Below are 18,905 nucleotides of genomic sequence, written 5' to 3'. Positions count from 1 at the left end.
ACGCGGCCATTACTTTGCAAATGGGATTTGCCTCCCCCAGAGAAACCTACAGGACACATCAAGCTCTCTCTCTCTTTTTTTTTTTTTTTTTTTTTTTGCGTTTTATTTTCAAAGTGATCACCACGGAGCTGCGGGTTGGTTGAGCTCCATCCTCGTGGGACGCACTGTGGGTTTCTGCCCTGTCCCCACCGTTGCTCACGGCAGCTTCGTTTTCTGCTTGTCTTTTCTCCAAGGAGATGACAGAGAGATGACAGAAAGGGACATCTCATCCATAATGTCAGGCATTGTTCAAAACTCAGGGCAGAATCACCACCGCTCTCGGCAGGAGTACAGGTGAGGGCTTCAGCCACAACCGATGATACATTTTGTAACTGTTTCAAGCGTATATGTGCTGTTTACGCCCGGAAGACGATTGTTACATTACATTCTGAGACTCTAGGAGAGCTAGGAAGCCTTGATTTCAAGGTCGGTCTCTCCCAGGGTGTGGGGCTTGTGGCCTGGGGCTGTGGGGTCACTAAATGCCTCCCAAGAGAAGTCCTCTCCTGGGTTAGAGACTGGGCATCCTGGTGAATGTTAAGATGACAAAAGCGGCGATTGCTTCCCCTCCAATGGCCCCTATAGTGCTCCAGGAAATGCCCCCCCCCCAACTTGGGGAGGGGGGGTGGCTTCCATCCTCCTTGGGTGGACTCCTGGGTTCTAAGCCTGGCTGTGTGACTTTGAGCAAGTCCCTTGCCCTCTCTGGGCCTCCTTTCCTCATCAGTTAAATGATGCTCTTCAATCAGATGGTCTTAAGGTCCCTCCTAGGTCTCATGTATTTGAAGAATAAGTTAGATGGAGACTGGGGCCTAAATAAATTTCTTCCTGAGACAGGATGAAGGGAAATACAAGTGTGTGTGTGTTGGGGGGCGGGGGGGGGGGGTGTCACCTTTTTGTCTTCAAACCTCAGACCTAGAAACTCTCTTAGGTGGGTCAACTAGTCCAGCCCCTTTCTTTTACAGATGGGGAAACTAAGGCCAAGAGGGGAGAAGGGGCTTGTCCAAGGTCACACAGCACATGGGAGGGACTAGAAGAAAAAAGGAAGGACCTGGAGTCATGTCCCTCCCAGCCTCTCTCCCTTGAGCCCTGGGAGACCGACTTGGTTCCCAGCCCCACACCCATGGCAAGTGTCACGTCCAGGGGTTGAGGGGGAACAGCCCAGATTACGGGGTAGGAGCAGGACAGGGGCTGGGAGAAGGGCAGGCTGTACCCCCCCCCATCCGCCTCCAGTGCCTTGTGGGGAAGACCACCGCCCTCAATCAGCGGGAGGCTGCCTCCGGAGGGCTCTGGGTCTGGAGGCTGCCTTCTGAGACCCAGGTGTGAGATGTGGCACAAATTCAAACAAATTTACTCGCTGAGAGCCTGCTGTGTGTGAAGCCGGGACCCAGATGTGGGCCAGGCATGGGGCAATTTGTGAGCACCTACTGTATGCGAGCCCCCTTCGCCCCATCACTCACCTCAGCCTGGGCGACTGATCTGATGAGTCCAGTTACACAGGGGGGGGAAACCGAGGCTCAGAGAAATGAAATGGCTTTTCTGGAGATCATACAACCAAAGGCCTCTGGGTTTCCCTCCAGTGTGAAAGGGTTTATATAACGGCAGGTGGAGTGGGGGGAGCCTGGGGGTTAGGGGCTTGGGCTCTGGAGCCTGTTAGAATCCCAGCTTGGCCCTGTGGAGCTCTCTGAGCCTCAGTTTTCTCATCCGTAAAATGGGGATAGAAATAGCACCCACCACATGAAGTTGTTATATAAGTTGTTTAAATAACAATTTCTGGCTCTGTTACTTGCCAGTTGTATGCTCCTGGGGAGATGGGTGCCCAGCCTTTTTTATTCTCATGGATTCAGGGTTGTTGCCTCCAGCATATCGGGAAGGCAGAATGACATCATCATTAGTATAACTGGTGGTTTCTTAACCCTTTATTACCTGCCTGACCTGTGCCACAGCCTCCCCACCTGAATAGCACTATTGTGCCCATTCGGCAGATGAGAAAACCGAGCCTCGACCAGATTAAATGGCTTCCCAGGATGATGCAGCTGGTTATGGGTAGAGCGAGGACTGGAACCTGAGGCTGTTGCACCCACAGGGTGCCGTGGCTGCCACCCCCACGCCCCATGGGTGAAGAGCCCAGGTCACTGTCCCTCTCTGTTCCTCGGTTTCTTCATCTGTGCAACGGAGCGATGAGAGAACCCGATTCGCAGGTTGTTGGGAAGGTCCTGCGCCTCCAACTAGAAAAGGTGTTTAGCAAGGAAGGGAAGTTTTTATGCTCCTGCAGCAACTCCCCGACCCCTTCCAACCAATCCCGGTTCTTCTCCCTGAATCACAGCCCTGGAGAAGCGTACGGGCTTCTCATTCCCCCCAGGCCTCGGAGAACGGCCGCAAGGGCCCCTGGTCAGCCTGGCTCCAGCCCCCAGGCAGCCCGCCGTCCGCCCCTCCATCCCCAGGGGCCCAGTTTGGCCGTTAACTTTCAATGGTTGCGCTGGGGGCGGTGGGGGCCGTGGGCCGCAGCTGGAGGCGGCTGCCCTGTCCCCAGGGGGCTGTCGGAGTCAGCGGCCAGGCCGACGCGGCCAATTGGCAGCAGTTTCCCCGGCTGCAGGGTGGCCAGGGGCCGGGGGCCGGGACAGCCCCGACCTCCCAGCAACGGCAGACGGCTTGTGGTCCGCGTGGATTAGCTGGTCTCTCCCTGGCTCAAAGCCTGGGAGGGATGTCCACTCTTCCAAGTGCTGAGAAATAGAGTTATTAGACACCTACTGTGCGCCAGGCACCTGCTGAGCTTCTTAGCAAGTGCACCATCCGATTTCAGCCTTATGGGAACAGCCGTGAGATGGGCGCTGGTCTTAGCCCAGCTCCCAGGCTAGGGCGCGGTGGCCCGGAGCCAGGACCTGTCCTGGAAGGGCCCGAACTGCAGTTTCCAACCACCTGCCTCAACTTCTGGAACTTATTCTCGAGCTCAAGGCCAACAACCTCCTCTCACAGACTGGGAAACTGAGGCCCAGAGAGGCGAGAGAAGGCTGGCGGCTGGCTCCTCAGACCCTCGCCTTCTCCCAGGGTCATGCGGCTCAGTGGTTCTCCTCCTTACGATCCTTGTGCCAGACCCTCTGTCCCTCCTCTGGGAAATCAGGTGACCTTGGGCACAACCCCTTCTCCTCTCTGGAAGGTGGTTTTCTCACCTGTGAACCACAGTGCAGGGCACACGGTAGATAATAAATATTCACTGGGTGGGTGGGCGAATATCATATGAGATACCACACGTCCGTCCGTGGAAATGCAGGGAGGCAATATGCTCGTGATGACAAAATCCTGGCGCATGGGCCGGGCCAGGCAGACACCACCTGCCTTTCCTCCAAGCCTCCCACTGAGCTGCGTGTGGCGATGGTTTAAGCCCCATCAGTGTGGCCCCGCCCGTCACCTGTAACCTCCTTGCAGTGGGTGTGGGGCTCCGTCTGTCAGGGGCGGGGACCACCCCCACATCCTCACAATCCTTCACCCTCCCGGTGCCAGGACAGCTCCTCAGTCTACGCTGGGCAAGGAAGGGGGGCAGCCTTCCCGAGGTCTAGGCCTCCTTCGGGGTCCCGGGGTCCCACCCCCAGAATGTCCTAAACCAAGCGCTAGACGGGGAAGATTCTCTTTTCCAAACTCCTAATAACAATCATGTCACATTCCGCTCCCTCTTGGCCCAGCTGGGAATTTCTGCGCTTACTAAATTGCTTTTGAGTTTCTTTTTCCTGGAAACTGTTACAAAAGATATGTTAGCAAAAGAAACACCCCTGAGACGTGCTTTATGTGAAGGCTGGATTGGAAACAAGAGCAGTTTGTGGGGATGTAACAGTTTCTTACATCTGGAGAAGGCAGGTGGGCCTTCCTCCTGTAGCCAGAGGGGAGGGAACATCCCAGGGAGGGCCAGACGTGCCTCTGCACTGCTGGGTGGTTATCTGACGTGTCCCCCCCCCCCCCCCCCCGTGACAATACTTTCTGGCTAAACCCCTCCCAGTGGCCGTGCAAGGCGAGAGGAGAGAATGCAGAAGGAAGAGAGAGTCATAGTGTGAGCACCTCCTGTACGCTGGACCCGGTCTTACAGCTTATCTGCCCTCTGCAACGGGAATCATCATTATTAATCCATTTTACAGATGAGGAAACTGAGGTGCAGAGAGATGAGGTGACTTGCCCAAGGTCCCACGGCTACAAAGGGGTTGAGATGGGATTTGAACCCCAAGCGGCCGTCCCTTCCACTGCTCAATTGCTGTATCGACTCGAAGGAACCCCAAGATAGGAAATAAGGGGTTCAATGTGGGTCCCAGACTTCAGCTATGTAGGCAAAGATCTGCATCGAAACGAATCCCTCCACGAATATGTGTGGCCCTGCGCAGGCACCTGCCAAGCTCCTTCGCAAGTACAGGGTCACATTTCACTTTACAAACAGGGCAGTGGCCGTGGGTCCAGTTCACCTCGGGTGGACAAATATTTGTCACGTGAAACAGTGAAAACCTGGACTGGACACTCTGAGTCTGTATTCGGGTGTAGGACAAAGTTATCCCTGTTTCCCAGGAGTTTAGCATCTAGAAGGCAGCTGTAGATGAGAAGAGATGCCCGAGTAAAATTAATGGGTGACCTTGGGAGTTTGTGCTGTGTGCAGCTGTAGACACTAATGGCACAAGTCATTCCAGGGGATGAGAGACTGGGAGATGCTGGACTGGTCTGGGAGGGCTTCCTGGGGGCAGTGGCATCTAAGCTGAATAGAAAATGCATAGAGTTTGGGGAATGCAAGATATGTTGGAGCTGGGATGGAGGATCTTTCTTTCCTCTCCTACTCCAGCAGGTAGATAATAAATGCCCACAGGCTACCAAGCCTTGTTTTGGGTCCTGGACAAAATAGTGGGACTCCCATCCTTGCCCTCCTAGAGTGAGACTGGAGCGTGTATAAGTGAACACCTCACTGCAAATGAAGGACCACTAGGGTTGGGGGGTGGCCAGGAAGGGCGTCTCAGAGGAGGGGACATTTAGGCTGAGACCAGATGAATGAGAAAGAGGCAGCCGTGAACGGGTGCATGGAACAGCATTTCAGGCAGAAGGAACAGCATGTGCAAGGAGAACTTAGAATGTTTGAGGAACTAAAAGGTAATCAGGTTTGCTAGAGTAGAGGGCCTGGGAAGGAAGAGAAAGGAAGGAGATAGCCAAGGGCCAGCTCATGGCAAGGAGCTGGACCCTCACTCCCTGACTGGTTTTAAGGACAGTGGCAGGTTCTGATGTCCCTTTCGAAAGGCCACCCTGTCTGCTGGGTGTTCCCCAAACACTTCTCTAGCACTTGAGCCAAGCACTGTACTGCACCCTTTCCATGGTTTACCTCCTCTGAACCAAGAGGCAGGTCCCGTTATCACCTCTGGTCTGCACAGGAGGAAACTGAGGCTCAAAGGCATCAGTCACCCGCCCTAGGACCCCCCATTGGGAGTGGAGCCTGGACTGGAATCCAGGTTTCCCTGGGCTCACCCCTCTAGGGCCCTGCTCCCCTGGCTCATCTCCCATCCCTCTAGCAACATGACTGATACAGGACAGTGTTAATTAATGTTGTCAGGTTGGTCCCCCGGTCAGTGTAGGACGGCAGCCGTGGACCCCAGTGGTGTCTCACTGTGCCCAGGGCCGCCATAGGGCTTCCTGACCACGGCTCTGTCGCCATGGAGGCACCCAGCAGGCTCTTCCTAAAACGGTGTGACGATGGTTGGCCTTTCCTGCCCCCAGCTTGGGGTCGTTCAGCCAAACTGGCAGAGTGGCTGAGTGAAGAGGCTCCAGGGTGGATGGGTTTTGTCTACTTCCCAGAACAGGGCCTGGCAAGGAGAAGTTTGGCAAATATTTGTGGGATGAAGCAGATGCTTTCTGAGTGTCGGACACTCTGCTAGTGGCCGTCCCCATGGAGGCCACGTTATGCTAAATCCCTCCTCTTCAGAGGCGGTTTGCAATCATGTAAACTCTGCTGTGCAACACGCACTGATGAGCTGGGCACCCACCCGCATCGTCTCGTTCAGTCCTCAAAACAAACGCCCTGTGAGATGGGTACAGGCCTTAGCACCTCCAGTTCACAGATGAACAAACTGAGGCTCACAGAGGCAGATCACGGCAGATGAGGCTCCCAGCTACTAAGTGGCTGCGTGGGATCCAGACCCAGGCCTGGCCAACCCCAGAGCCCACGCTCATAACCACGACACTGACATGCCACCAAAGAGCAACGAGGGGGGACGCGGACCTAAGATTATCATTAACATTAATACTGATATTAATACTAATGACGACTGAGTCAGATACTATTCCAAGTGCTTTACACGCAATAACATTTAATCCTCACAACACCCTATAGATAGGAACTATTTTTATCCCCATTTCACAGATGAAAAACTGAGGCTCAGAGAGGTTAAGTCAGTGGCCCAAGGGCACACAGGTACGTGGAGACCAGGATCAGAACCCAGAGCCCAAGCTCTTAAGCACCACGGGTACCGCCTGTGAGATTTAGCTGTCACCAGAGATTTGTTCCACAGAGGTGCCCAGGAACCGGGTTTATTTACAAGCCACCCCACCGCCACCTGGGGCTCTGATGCCCCCCCAGCAGGGGCTAACCCCCACTCCTCCATGTGGCCCCAGTGCCAGGCAGAGTGGTGAGGGCAGTGGGAGCCACAGCAGGTTCCTGAGCAGGAGCGGGGCTCGCACTGCCAGTGCTGGGAGGTTGACTGGCCGCGGGGTGAGGAGGGCTGGGTGGGAGCCAGCCAGGCGCTCCTGACAGCGGGCGTCACTCCATGGCCTCCACGGGCCCAAGGGGACAGATGGCATCACCTAGGCCAGGGCCGCGGCTGTCGCTTGGCCAGATGAGTTACAAGCGGGCTGAAGGGCAGCAGCTGGGGTGGGGGAGTCGCGCAGAAACCATTGCACTGAGACCCCAGGACAATGGGGGCCACGTGCCACGGGGGCAACAGTCGTTTGTCACACAATGGGCCGTGGGGGGGGCAGCAGCCGGGCCAACTGCTGCCACTGACATGCTGACACGAGCCGGCGGAGTTTTCAAATCATTTCCAGGCCCTGTTTTCCTGCACGGCAGCCAATGGCCGGGGCCGCCGGGTGGTCACCTGATGCCAGCTTGGTGGGCTGAGGGCCCAGGCCCTGCGACAACTGAGCAGCAGTGGCCATGGCAACGCTAATTGTGGCTCTAAAACATAGGAAAGAGAGCGGGAGAGACGGGCAGGAGGGACACGAGAGAGACAGGGAGAGACAGGGAGAGGGGAGCGAGCACAGATCCAGGGGCCCACGGACGCCAGGGGCGCAGGGGCCAGTCCCCGCCTGCGGGCCTGCGGGCCTGCGGGCCTGCGGGCCTGCGGGCCTGCGGTCACAGTCACGTGCCCGAGAAGAGCGGAGGCAGCCTGTCTTCTTACTCTGTCTCCCCCCAGCCTTGGGAGGCCCCGAGGCCCCTACTTTTGAAACTTGGAGCTTAGAGCTTGGACCTTGGGCACTGGGGCAACCAACCAGCCAGCCCCTGGTCTCCGGGTGGCAGGCAAGGTGGGGTGCGGTGTGGGCTCCCAGCCTGTTTGCAGCCGCATTAGCACTTGGACAAGATGCTGTGTGGGGCCCAGGGCTCTCGCAAATCGGGGCACCTGTGGGCACCCTCAATGGGCAGCCCTTTCCATTCCACGGAAAGTGCTGTGTCGCTCAGTAATCTGCCCTGGGCTGGGGGGCACAGGTCCTAAATGGAGCCTCCAGGGGCTGCCTGGGGTCAGGGTTGCTCTGGGGATTGAACGGGACTATGCTTTTTGAGCACGGATGCCAGTGCCTCAGTTTCCCCATCTGTAAAATGGGAATGATAACGATACCTGCCTTGTGGATTAACTGGGAATGTTAAATGGGTTAATACCTTTGAAGGACTTGATATGGTGCTTGGCACATAGTAAGTGTTCAACAAACACTGGTGTTTATTATTTTGGGGCAGGGGCTAAGTAACGTGTTAAACGAGCAAATGAAGGAATGATTTGAAGATGTGTGATCTGGCAGCCAAAGGGAGGATCCTGGGACTGGGATGGGCAGATTAAAGGGTGGGGGTGGCTTGGGGAGGTTTAGGGGCTAAGGGGGAGACTCCAGAGGTAGGGGAGCCCCCCAGAGCTGGCCTGAGCTCCCCGCCCCTCCCGAGCTCCTGCCCCTCCCTGCAGGCTCCTGGCCACCACCAGTGATGAGGACCTTCCCGGGGACCTGCAGTCACTGTCGTGGCTCACAGCTGTGGACGTGCCTCGGCTGCAGCAGATGGCAAGTGGCCGCTTGGACCTGGGCGGCCCCAGTGCACCACACCCACACCCAGGTAGGCCCAGGGGCAAGGGGAGATGCGACTCATTCATTTGCTCCGCGTGAGCTAAGGTTTCATGGAAGAACAGTCAGACCCGCCCCTTTCGTCTCCAGCAGCCTGCGAACCGTGGCCCGTGGGCCAAAGGCAGCCTGCGGCCTGCTCTTGTACAGCCTTTGTGTCGAGAATGGTTTTCACATTTTTCAAGGGTTATAAAAAAAAAACCAAAGAAGACAGAAACCATAGGGCTGGCCGCATCTAAAACATCTGCTCTCTGACCCCTTAGAGAAGTTTACTGACCCCCGATCTAGAGATGAAAAGAGAGTGCACAGAACGTGCTGAGCACAGAGCCTGACACACAGTAGGTGCTCAATAAATGACAGCTAGGCGCACTTACGGCAAGTAGATGAAATGCCCAGAGACACAAAGCGTTGAACAGAAACAGTCAACAAAAGTGATCACCACAGTGCAGTGAAAGTATTCACAGTTGACCACTGAGCACCTAGGAGTATTTCTTTCACTGGGCAAATTGGTCTCGGCCAAAACCTCTTAGCAGAGGTCCGCAAACTTTTTCAGAAAAGGGCCAAGGTTATATAGCCGGGAGGAACCCAGTCTTCATAACTACACCCCAGGGAAGCGGTGTGCCAAGCACCTACTATGGGCCTGGCCCCGATGGGGTGGTACGGCTCTACTCGGGAGCTGCCCAGGGACAGGGCTGTCCCTGCCCAAGGCTACAGATCTTCCAGCTCAGCGGCATCTCCCCGTTTCCCTCCTGCAGGTTCCTTGGCTGGGGTAGCCGACCTCCACGTGGGAGCCACCCCAGGGCCCCTGCTCCACGGCCCGGCTGGCATGGCCCCCCCGGGTGTGCTGGGCCTGGGCCCCATGGCCAGCCACAGAGCCAGCGTAAGTGCAGCCACATGGGTTGGGGACTGAGGCGGGCGTCCTGCAGGTCTGGGGTCTCTTCTGCCACCCTGACCCTCTGTCTTCTCATCTCCCCACCCCAGCAGATGAACCAGTTCCCCGCGGGGGGCCAGCCCTCCTCCAGCCTGCAGGACCCCCCGCAGATTTACTCTACGGCTTCCCAACAGTTCCCACTCCCCCCGGGCACCCAGCAGGTACCAGGGGCTCGGAGGGGCCCGGGACTCAGAGGCAGACACCCCTGACTTCCACTGAGCCTCGGTTTACTCACCTGGAACATGGGGATAACATTCTCCACTGAGTCCATGTCACGGGGTTCTTCAGTTCTCCCGAAATCCCTGCTGTGGGAGGAGACAAGAGCGTCTTTGGGGGCTGTAAACCCCACATCTCATCTCTTTTTTCTAGACTGGGCTGGGCGGGGTTACTGTGAGTGACTTATGCTCTGTCTCACCTTCTCTCTCTCCTCTTCCTGTGCTCTGCCCGCCTGTGGGAAGTGCCCTCCTGTGGGCCTGTATGGCTCCCCGTTTGGGGCACGACCTCCCTACCCCCAGCCCCGCATGGCTGTGCATTCATCTCAAGAGCTGCACCCCAAACACTACCCCAAGCCCATCTACTCGTACAGGTGAGGTCCAGCAGGCTGGGATTGAGGGGGGCTCGAGGAGGAACAGGGTGACGGATGTCCTTAGGGCACCTCAGACAGCTAGATGTGGTGGCCCAGATTTCCAAGGGGGAAGTTTGGGGGAAGTTTGCTCTCAGGAAGGACCATCAACCCCCAGGGTTGAGAATCTACTCCAGAATTGGGCCCGTGGCTATACTTGGTCACTCACAAGCTGTGTGGCCTTGGGGAAGTGGCTTGGCCTCTCTGAGCCTTAGTTCCTCTGATGTCTCAAGTCATCAAAATAATAGTATTATGTGCCTCACAAGATCTGGGGGAGGGGGGTAAACAGCCTAGTTGAAGTCTAAAGGCCCACAGATATTAATTATGGGGAAGGGATACAGAGAGGAAGAGATGGGGTTTTTCACATCCGTACCAATGGCTGACTCAGGGTCAAGGGAAAGGGCAGGGCATGAGGAAGACGTAGGGCCATGAAGAGGTATCTGTAGTTAACACTGTATGAGTGCTGGGCTGGTACCAGTGGGGTCAAGCAGGGCAGGCTTCCTGGCAGAGGGAACCTGAGAGCCTGAGACGCCTCCATGCCTGGCCTGCCCACTTTTGCCTCCAGCTGCCTGATCGCCATGGCCCTGAAGAACAGCAAGACCGGCAGCCTGCCTGTGAGCGAGATCTACAGCTTCATGAAGGAGCACTTCCCCTACTTCAAGGTGAGGAGCTGCAGCCCAGGGTGGGGGTGCCAGAGCTGCTCTGACCTCTCCCTAACAGTCAGACCCAGAAATGTTCCTAGGCTGAGCCCAGCCACCCTTTTAGGCCCCCAGTTGTGTCTGGTAGTAAGGATGCTTGGATATGGGCAAAAAAAAAAAACCCAGAAAGAGAAAGGGGTATTTGGGGTGGGCTCTGATGGTTGAAGAGGAGCTCACTAGGTATCCCAGGAGCAAAGAATAGAGGGGGCAACCTAGTTACTCAGTATGGACTCAGTAAATAGAATGATAACAAAACACAGACCCAGGGAATTAGTGATGTTATACTTGTTGGATTCAAAGCAAAAAAAAGGGACCAGAAGGTCAGAATGTACCAAGCCGTGGGGTCCCTACCTGGACAGTGTCCTTAGCAGAAATAATGTAGCATAGGGGTGGGGGTGGGTAAGAAGGGAGGGGGAGAGAGAGAGAATAGGGCAGGGTGTGAGGTGCGTTACAGTATCTGATTACCTAACAATAAAGAGCATTTAAAAATCACTGGCATTCAGTGCACGTGGCCGGTTAGCCACGCGTTAGCGTCATCTCGCTTGCTTGCTTCCTGAGTGGGAGAGAAAGGGGAAAGCCCAGCACCCTGGGCCTTGTTCTCGTGTAGTAACAAGAACTGAACTGTAGCTGCCCCTTTAATCAGGGCACAGGCCCTGCAGTTCGCCACAGTCCCTACCACTCTCTCTCGTCTTCCCAACTCAAGGTTGACGTGTTGGGCACTGTCATTTATCCCCTGCCACCCCTGTGCCCTGGCCTGAGTATGAGGTCCCCCTGGAGAGGAAGGGTTGCAGGGAGGCCTCTGGAGGGGTCTCCTGCGTGCCCATTTCTCCCCGCAGACGGCGCCCGACGGCTGGAAGAACTCGGTGCGGCACAACTTGTCCCTGAACAAGTGCTTTGAGAAGGTGGAGAACAGGATGAGCGGGTCCTCGCGCAAGGGCTGCCTGTGGGCCCTGAACCTGGCCCGCATCGACAGGATGGAGCAGGAGATGCACAAGTGGAAGAGGAAGGACCTGGCGGCCATCCACCGGAGCATGGCCCACCCGGGTGAGGCCCGGGCCCCCGCCGACCCCCCCACGTCACCACCGGGCCCAGCTACCGCGGCGGGGACACCCGGGGCCTGGGAACTTCCCTCCTCCCCTCCTGTGCAATATGCCCCCTTCCCACCCTCCCCAGCGGCTGCTCAGCTGAGGGGCCTGGGCGGAAACAGGACGAGCTGCTGAAGCCCACTAAGCCGCCCCCAGTTCTCACACAGAAATGCTGAACGGCCGCAGGAGAAACTGCTTTCTCCCCTTTCCTGGCACAGATTTAAAAAATAATAACCCCCAGTGTGGGCTAGGCTGTGGAGAAATGGGCACCTGTGTATGCAACTGGTAGGAATGTAAGTTGTCCAACTTTCCCAGGGCAAAGTGGTAGATCCAACCCTACAAACTGTACCCATTTATTGGTCCAGTTATTCTACTTCTGGCAATTTATGCTAAAGAAATCACAGCTCTCTCTCTCTATGTGTATGTATATGTATGTGTGTGTGTGTGTGTGTGTGTGTATATATATGTCTCAACACTCCCATATGTATATATCCACGCTTATTTACCTAAACACATACCCAGGCCTGGGCTGGAGCCCTGGGACTGCCCAGTGGCCTCTCAGTGACCTCTCCCACTTGCCTGCAGAGGAGCTGGACAAGCTGATCTCAGACCGGCCGGAAAGCTGCCGACGTCCTGGCCAACCGGGGGAGCCTGAGGCCCCCGTGCTGACCCACGCCACCACGGTGGCCATGGCCCACGGCTGCCTGGCCATCTCCCAGCTCCCGCCCCAGCCGCTGATGACCCTGTCCCTGCAGTCGGTCCCCCTGCACCACCAGGTCCAGCCCCAGGCACATCTTGCCCCAGACTCTCCCGCCCCGGCCCAGACCCCACCCCTGCACGCCCTGCCCGACCTGAGCCCCAGCCCCCTCCCCCGCCCCGCCCTGGGAAGGGCCCCTGTGGACTTCATCAACATCAGCACCGACGTGAACCCCGAGGTGGATGCCCTGGACCCCAGCATCATGGACTTCGCTCTGCAGGGTGAGGCTGGAGGAAGGGGTGGTGGGAACAGAAGGGGAGCAGCGGAGGGGAGGGGAGAAAGAAGAGGGCCGTCTGCATTTACCCCCAGCTGATTCTTTCAACAAACACTCCCGACCACGTGACAGTGATAGCGACTTGCATCAAGCACTTAATGAGCGCTTACTGTGTACCAGGCCTCTTGCTGACGCACTTCACAGGCAGCATCCCATCTCACCCCACAGCCATCCTGTGGGGCCACTGGCACGTCATATCCCCACTCTACCAGTGAGGAAACTGAGGCAGAGAGCAGGCCCAAGGTCACCTGGCTAGTGAGTAGCTGAGCCAGGACCCCAACCCAGGTCCGTCTGACCCCGAACATTCAATCAGTAACTGCTTCAGCCTGCATGTGCCAGCCTCATGCCGGGTCACGCCAGCCCATTACCCAGCACACGGTCGTCCTCGCTGCAGGGGAACGAATGAACGAACAAGGGAAGGTCAGGTTTCAGTGAGGGCTCACGACTCATCTATTCGCTAACACTGGTGCACCTACTATGTGCCACTCAGTAGCCTCTGCCCTCAAGGCATGTCTAGCGAGGAAAACGGACGAGTTGGCAGGTTAGTCAGTTAGTTACAGCTGTGCAATGGGTATGTCTGAGCCTCCCTGCTTGTCCCCCTGGAGTCCTGGGCTGTTACCCTGTGACGAAGGAGAGAAATCGTCCTTTGGCCCCCTGGCTTTGAGCATCAGGGCTAAGTGCTTTCCTCCCGTTAAGCCTTGGGGGTGGGTTCTCAGATCGCCTCCACTTTATTCCGGGGAGCCTGAGGCTCTGAGACGGAAGTGACAAGTGGGGAGGGGAGGGCTGGGGCTGGAACTCTGGCTCCTCCAGGCTTTTTTTCCTACAACGTGACTTTAAGTCCCACGCGTGGCCCTGGCCTCTTCCCAAAGGGGACTGGAACTTGGGTCTGCCTGAGGGAGCCGGCTCACCTAGACGCTTCTGTCTTTGAAAGGGAACCTCTGGGAGGAGATGAAGGACGAGGGCTTCAGCCTGGACACGCTGGGGGCCTTCGGAGACTTCCCCCTCGGCTGCGAGCTGGGGGCCTCGGGCCTGACCCCCGTCTCCAGTAGCAGTGATCAGTCCTTCCCAGACTTGCAGGTGACGGGTCTGTACACGGCGTACCCGACCCCGGACGCTGTGGCCGTGTCAGCCGCCCCTGCCTCTTCTCAGTACCTGGGTGCCCCGGGCAACAAGCCCATAGCGCTGCTCTGAGCCCATGGCCTCCCCTGCCCTCGAACCCGGGCCCGGGCGGAGAGCCGAGCGAGCCCGGCGCCCCTGGAACGGAGGCCTCGCCTCCCACGGGCCTCTGAACCTCTGGGGGGCTGCTGGCACCCCCTGGCCTGCCCACGCCTCCACGGGAAGCCCGTGGGGCCTCCCAGGTCAGGACAGAGGGCAGTGGACAAGCACCCTGACCTCCCCACTCCCTGACGCTCCTTCGAGGCCTGAGATGCGAGGCCTCCAGCCTGCTTCCCGCTGGGCTCCATCCACAGCCCGCAGCGCCCTTTGGGACGCCTTGGTGCACCATGGAAACACCCTGGTGGGAAGGAAGGCCCTTTAATTTATTTTCCTTGGATGGAACATCCGCCGCAGCCTGCAGTGGACAGGCCCTGAGGCCCAGGGTCGAGCTGGCAGCCTAACTTCTCCTGGGCTGGAAGCGGCCGAGCTCTGAAGTGGGCGCCCGCCCCACTCCTAGAAGTTCACAGGGCCTTCCGGGCACTGCGACCCTGTGCACATTTATTTATATTTATTGGCGCCCAATCAAACCACCTCTTGGAATCTGGCCCACAGCCCCTGGATGAGACTCCCCCAGGTCCCTTTGGGCACCCCGGCAATCCTAACGCCTAAATTACCCTCGAACCACGTTTCCAGCCGGCTCCTAATCCCCTTGCAGCCCTGGGCTGCTTTTCAGAACAAACGAGCACTTTCGGTACTGTGAACCATCCTGTTTTTAAATAAGTAGAGACCAGATCGTTTTTTAACGGTTCAGCCATGATTCAAACCTCTCCCCATGTGGACCTAAGAGGGAAGGTGCCCTAGTTTGGGGTTCCAAGGGCTTTCTAAGGGCAAATCGGGTTGGAGGAATGGTGGGGGCTTTCTGTACTGGAGTTCAAGACGCCCCTATGGGAAGAAGGCAAACGGAGCCACGGGAAGCGAGTCGGGACGAAGCTGCCGTGCTATTTATTGGCACTTGTCTATTTCATTGCCCTGTCACCATATTAATGGCTTTTTTCTCTTGGTGCCAATTACTGACTTTCCAAGCGGCAGGTTCTGCGGGCGGCTGGGTTGGAGGGGAGCCAGGAGAAAGTAATTAGGGATCTTCCAGCTAAACTGAGACTGAGAATCAGTCGTGGCTTCTGCTGCTGTCCCCTCTTGACCAGCTGGATGTGTCGGGGTTCCTGGGGGGGGTTCCCCAGCCCTAGAGCCCAATGTAACCGCAGGATCCTCCTCGGTAAAAAGGGGAGGCAGGAGGGCCAGTGTCGGCTCTGAAGAGGGAATGGGGCCTCCAGAAGCTGGGAAGACAAAACCACCCCCCCCGAGCCCCCTCTTAGAGCCCCCGCGAGGACCGCCGCCCGCCAGCACGCTGGTTTGAGCCCAGGGAGCCCCATTTTAGACTTCCGACCTCCAGAACTGTAGAAAAATAAATGTGTTGTTTTTAAGCCGCTAACGTTCGCCGTAATTGTTGGCGGCAGCCGCAGGAAACAAACACATGGCCCTAATCACAGGGGAGGAAACTGAGGCCCAGCGCGGCCGAGGCACTTACCTGTGATTAGTGAGGCACAGAGCTGGGCCTCCGACGACTGTCCCCTTCCCCAGGCTACCCCACCCCAGAGGGCCCGGCGGACGCGGGCTGCTCGCGGGTTAAGGAGCAGCAGCACCTCTGAGGTCAGCCTGCTGGGGTCTGACCGCGGGTCTGCGGCTGTGCCGTCTCCTTCCGCAGCTGCCTGGCGTGGTGTTGGCTCAAAGGAGGTTTAGGGACGGGGGGGAAGGATACGGTCACAAGTAGGGCCCGAGGTATTGGAGCCAGGGGTCGCCACCTCTGGACATGCTTGCTGTGCCCACGATGCTCTTCCCCTGGGCGTGAACGACCTCAAGGTGCCCCTGTCGTTAACCACTCACAATTTCTACCTGTTGGGGCCACTGGATGTCCGCTCCCGAGGGCAGGAGGGGGCTGTCTGGCTCCCGGCCGTGCCCCCCTCACCCAGTGCTTGGCACACAGTTCGTGCTCAATAAAGAGCTGGTGAAAATACTTGGCGGGGCCACGTGCGCGGCGAGGCGGGAGGGCCCGTCACCAGCCCCACAGCTGGCCACTGCGTCTCGGCACAGCTGTTGTCCTCGCCGTGTGTCCTCTTGGGTGCAGACGAGCTCGGGGAGCGATTCAGAGAAGGGAAAAAAGCTGGTTTTGAAATGCAGACCCTGGACAAGGGTGCCCACGTCTGCGATTTGCCCCGAGATGTGTCAGACTAAGAGGGTGGGTTGACAGAGAGGGGGATGGGTAGATGGACAGGTGGGCGGCGGAGCAAACAGGCACGGGAACCCGTCGGTGTGGCACCCAGTGGCAGGCAGCTGGGTGTTCGCTGTAAATAAATTCAACCGGGTGGTGTCTGGGAATTTCTCATAATGAAGTATCTGGAATAAAAGGCCAGCTGACTTCTGGAGCTGAGCAAGAGAGTTACGTAGGAAGGACGGGCAAAGCCAGAGGTTAGGAGGACTCGGGGGGGGGGTGCCAAGTTTGGGAGCACCTCACATTCATGATGTGGACAAGGACATGGGGTTCATCCGAGTGGTTTAGGGGACTCCAGAATCCGTGGGTCCGGGGAGGAAGAGACTTTCGTGACATGAGAGAGGGCAGCTGCCCACCGCTGGCGTGAGGACTGGCAAGAGTCGTGAGGGACTGAGGATCTGATGAGGACACTGGCCGGTCAGCCAGCGAGGGAGGGCGGAGCGGAGCCCGGTCTAGGGGGCGTTCTCGCGTTTCGGAACATAGCCCTCGAGAAGGTCCAGGTTTATGGAAAGGAACAAGCACAGCAGGACCGGGTCTGGGTCAGCCTGGGTGCCTGGCCCCACCTCTTTCCAGCTGTGCGGCCTTGGACAAGTCTGTTCCTCTCTGGGCGGAGGTTCTGTCTATAAAAATGAGGGCACAGGGTGGCGTGCACCTCAGAGGCCCATGAGGGTGGCACGGGATGGACGCTCAGTGGCCAGCACCCTGAGCTTTCTTTCGGTTTGGACCTGAGCTGCTCGCCAGGGCCTCTGTCCACACTCGGTGGCCTGATCCTGTTCCCTTCCCTGGGGGCCACCTGCTAATCCCCGAGGGGGAAGGCGGCCTCGGCAGGAAAGCTTTCAGCTGATTCCACGGGGCTGAACTCAGCGCCAGCAGCTTGTGTGGGGTGTGTGATCGCTGAAAAGACTAAGTACTCCACCCGCAGCCGTCGGGATGGGAAGTCAGTCCCAGCCTCGTCCCGCGCTGGGGGCCAGCTGCAATCTCAGCTGTTGCGGGAGGATGGCGAGCTCCGGGGGGATGGCTCGGGGAGGCGGCCTGCCTTTTCCGATCCAGATATTAAGTCGAGGCCAAAGTGCTTCCTTTAAAAAATAATTTATTCTACACATCTCATGGTAGGTTCCTCCGCCCACCGTTCCTGGGTAGCAGCTAGTCATCACTGGTCTTTCCCCCCAGAACCAAGGGGCGTCCCCACACAGAAAACATTCAGTTCCCAAAGCAGCATGGATGCCCCCTCCCTACCTCGGGATGGGTCGATGAATGATTCCTGTCCCCCACCCCTCACTACCCCCTCGCCAGGGATGTCATTAGCTGATGACCAGACTGTTTTTTTTGTTAAACTCAGACAGCCTCAAACATCTGGCTTGTGGGGGCTTCCTGGGCAACCACTGTCCTCCCAATTGGCCGGGCGTAACGCTGGGTGTCCTCACACCAACTGCCCATCACTGAGTGGGGGGCGGCCAACTCCCCTCACGGCCGGCACCCGGGGCCCGATGGGTGGGGCCCTGACGCTGTGCAGCCTTCAGAGCTGGGTGCTGGTGAGATGCTGGCGGGCGTGTCGCCAAGGCCTCCCTGAGCAAACCGGAGTGGTCCTTGTGGTCCAGTCTTTGGAAACCGACAGCTCTGCCCCTCAGGGCTGAATCCCGCCATAGACATTAGGGCACCAGATGAGGGGGTGATGATGACTTGAAGGGGCCCTCCAAAGGGGCGACGCTTGTGAGCAGGCTGGGCTGTGAGTTCAGGGAGGGCTTTCCTTTGCCTCTGTAGTTCCAACAGGGTGGGAGGTACAGGGAAAGGGTGGCCAATCCTGCGGTGGGGGGTGGGGGGGCAGGCCAAGGGCTGTGGGCCACACAGAAGAGATCCCGAGTGCCCCGGACCTCACAGTCCGGCAATTCCGCTCATTTTGCACCCCTTTCTCAAAAAAACGCAATCTCAGCTGAGGAGCGCTGAGCATGGCCTGCCAACGGGACATCCCTAGTGACTCACTAAGGGACATCCGGGGAACAAGATTCCATTTTATTCTCTTAATAAAAATCACTTGTACCCTTTCCTGGGTGTCTCAACAGTCTCCAAATGGCATCATTAAAAAAATAGGTTTCTCTTCTTTGTCTTGCCTCTTTCTTTCTTTCCTTGGCCTCTTTATTCTGCTGAAATATGTAGATGTTTACAGCAAGAGCTGGTCTCAGAGTAAAAAAAAATAAGATTCCATCATCTGATATAAAATGAGCCTAAAAGGACACCTGGATGCTGCACACCAGGCACTGCTAGGAAAAGGAAACTCAGGCGCTTGGATTCAATTGGATTCACTGATGTAGCAAAAATGCCTTCAGAGACAAAACAAAAATTTCCCGACAATGGAGAGGAGGCTCGCTCTGCCTGGAAGGGGGCGCTCCTGAGCGGTTTATTGGGACAGGAGTGAGTTGGGAGCCAGCAGCCCCGCAGAAATGCCCAGGAACGTTTTTTAAAAAACAGCAAACTCACAAGGTCCTGGTGAGGGCCTGTGGCCGGTGGGTCAGTGTGCTCTCTCTTGCCCAGTGCTGTGGGTGCCGCGTGGACGGGGCTCAGGTGGAGGCGGGGCTGTCCACGGTGGACAGCAGGTGCGCGACCTGGGCCCGCTCGGCCGCGCTGAGGTGCTGGCTCATGTACACCATGCAGTCCACGGCCACCTCGGGGTTTTCCTTGACCAGGCTGCAGGGAACAGG

General features: G+C 57.4%; 2 protein-coding genes across 3 annotated transcripts in view; one reads left to right on the top strand and one right to left on the bottom strand.

Moving 5' to 3' along the window:
* Positions 1–247: 247 nt before the first annotated feature.
* On the top strand, positions 248–14,156 carry FOXN4 (forkhead box N4). Its single transcript, XM_087828465.1, has 9 exons — positions 248–333; positions 8,211–8,356; positions 9,117–9,241; positions 9,346–9,453; positions 9,751–9,878; positions 10,480–10,576; positions 11,449–11,656; positions 12,283–12,675; positions 13,660–14,156. Exons 1-9 carry the CDS (start codon positions 248–250, stop codon positions 13,917–13,919), a joined length of 1,551 nt encoding a protein of 516 aa, XP_087684591.1. The 3' UTR covers positions 13,920–14,156.
* A 3,483-nt stretch (positions 14,157–17,639) lies between these two features.
* ACACB (acetyl-CoA carboxylase beta) overlaps positions 17,640–18,905 on the bottom strand; it is a 68,421-nt gene continuing 67,155 nt past the window's right edge. For both annotated transcript variants that reach the window (XM_016208752.2, XM_087828484.1), the window contains exon 52: positions 17,640–18,891. In XM_016208752.2, the coding sequence (XP_016064238.2) occupies positions 18,765–18,891 (127 nt within the window). In that variant the 3' untranslated portion in view covers positions 17,640–18,764. The remainder of the gene's footprint in view (positions 18,892–18,905) is intronic.

This window comes from Miniopterus natalensis, chromosome 20, assembly GCF_054644295.1.
Source record: "Miniopterus natalensis isolate mMinNat1 chromosome 20, mMinNat1.hap1, whole genome shotgun sequence".
Lineage (NCBI taxonomy): Eukaryota > Metazoa > Chordata > Mammalia > Chiroptera > Miniopteridae > Miniopterus > Miniopterus natalensis.
This window is presented reverse-complemented; position numbering and strand designations above follow the sequence as displayed.

Excerpts from the sequence above, each read along its gene's own strand:
- FOXN4 (XM_087828465.1), top strand. The coding sequence starts at position 248 with ATGACAGAAAGGGACATCTCATCCATAATGTCAGGCATTGTTCAAAAC. Across the intron at positions 10,577-11,448 it reads AGCACTTCCCCTACTTCAAG|ACGGCGCCCGACGGCTGGAA; the intron begins GTGAGGAGCTGC and ends TTCTCCCCGCAG. Across the intron at positions 12,676-13,659 it reads CATGGACTTCGCTCTGCAGG|GGAACCTCTGGGAGGAGATG; the intron begins GTGAGGCTGGAG and ends TGTCTTTGAAAG.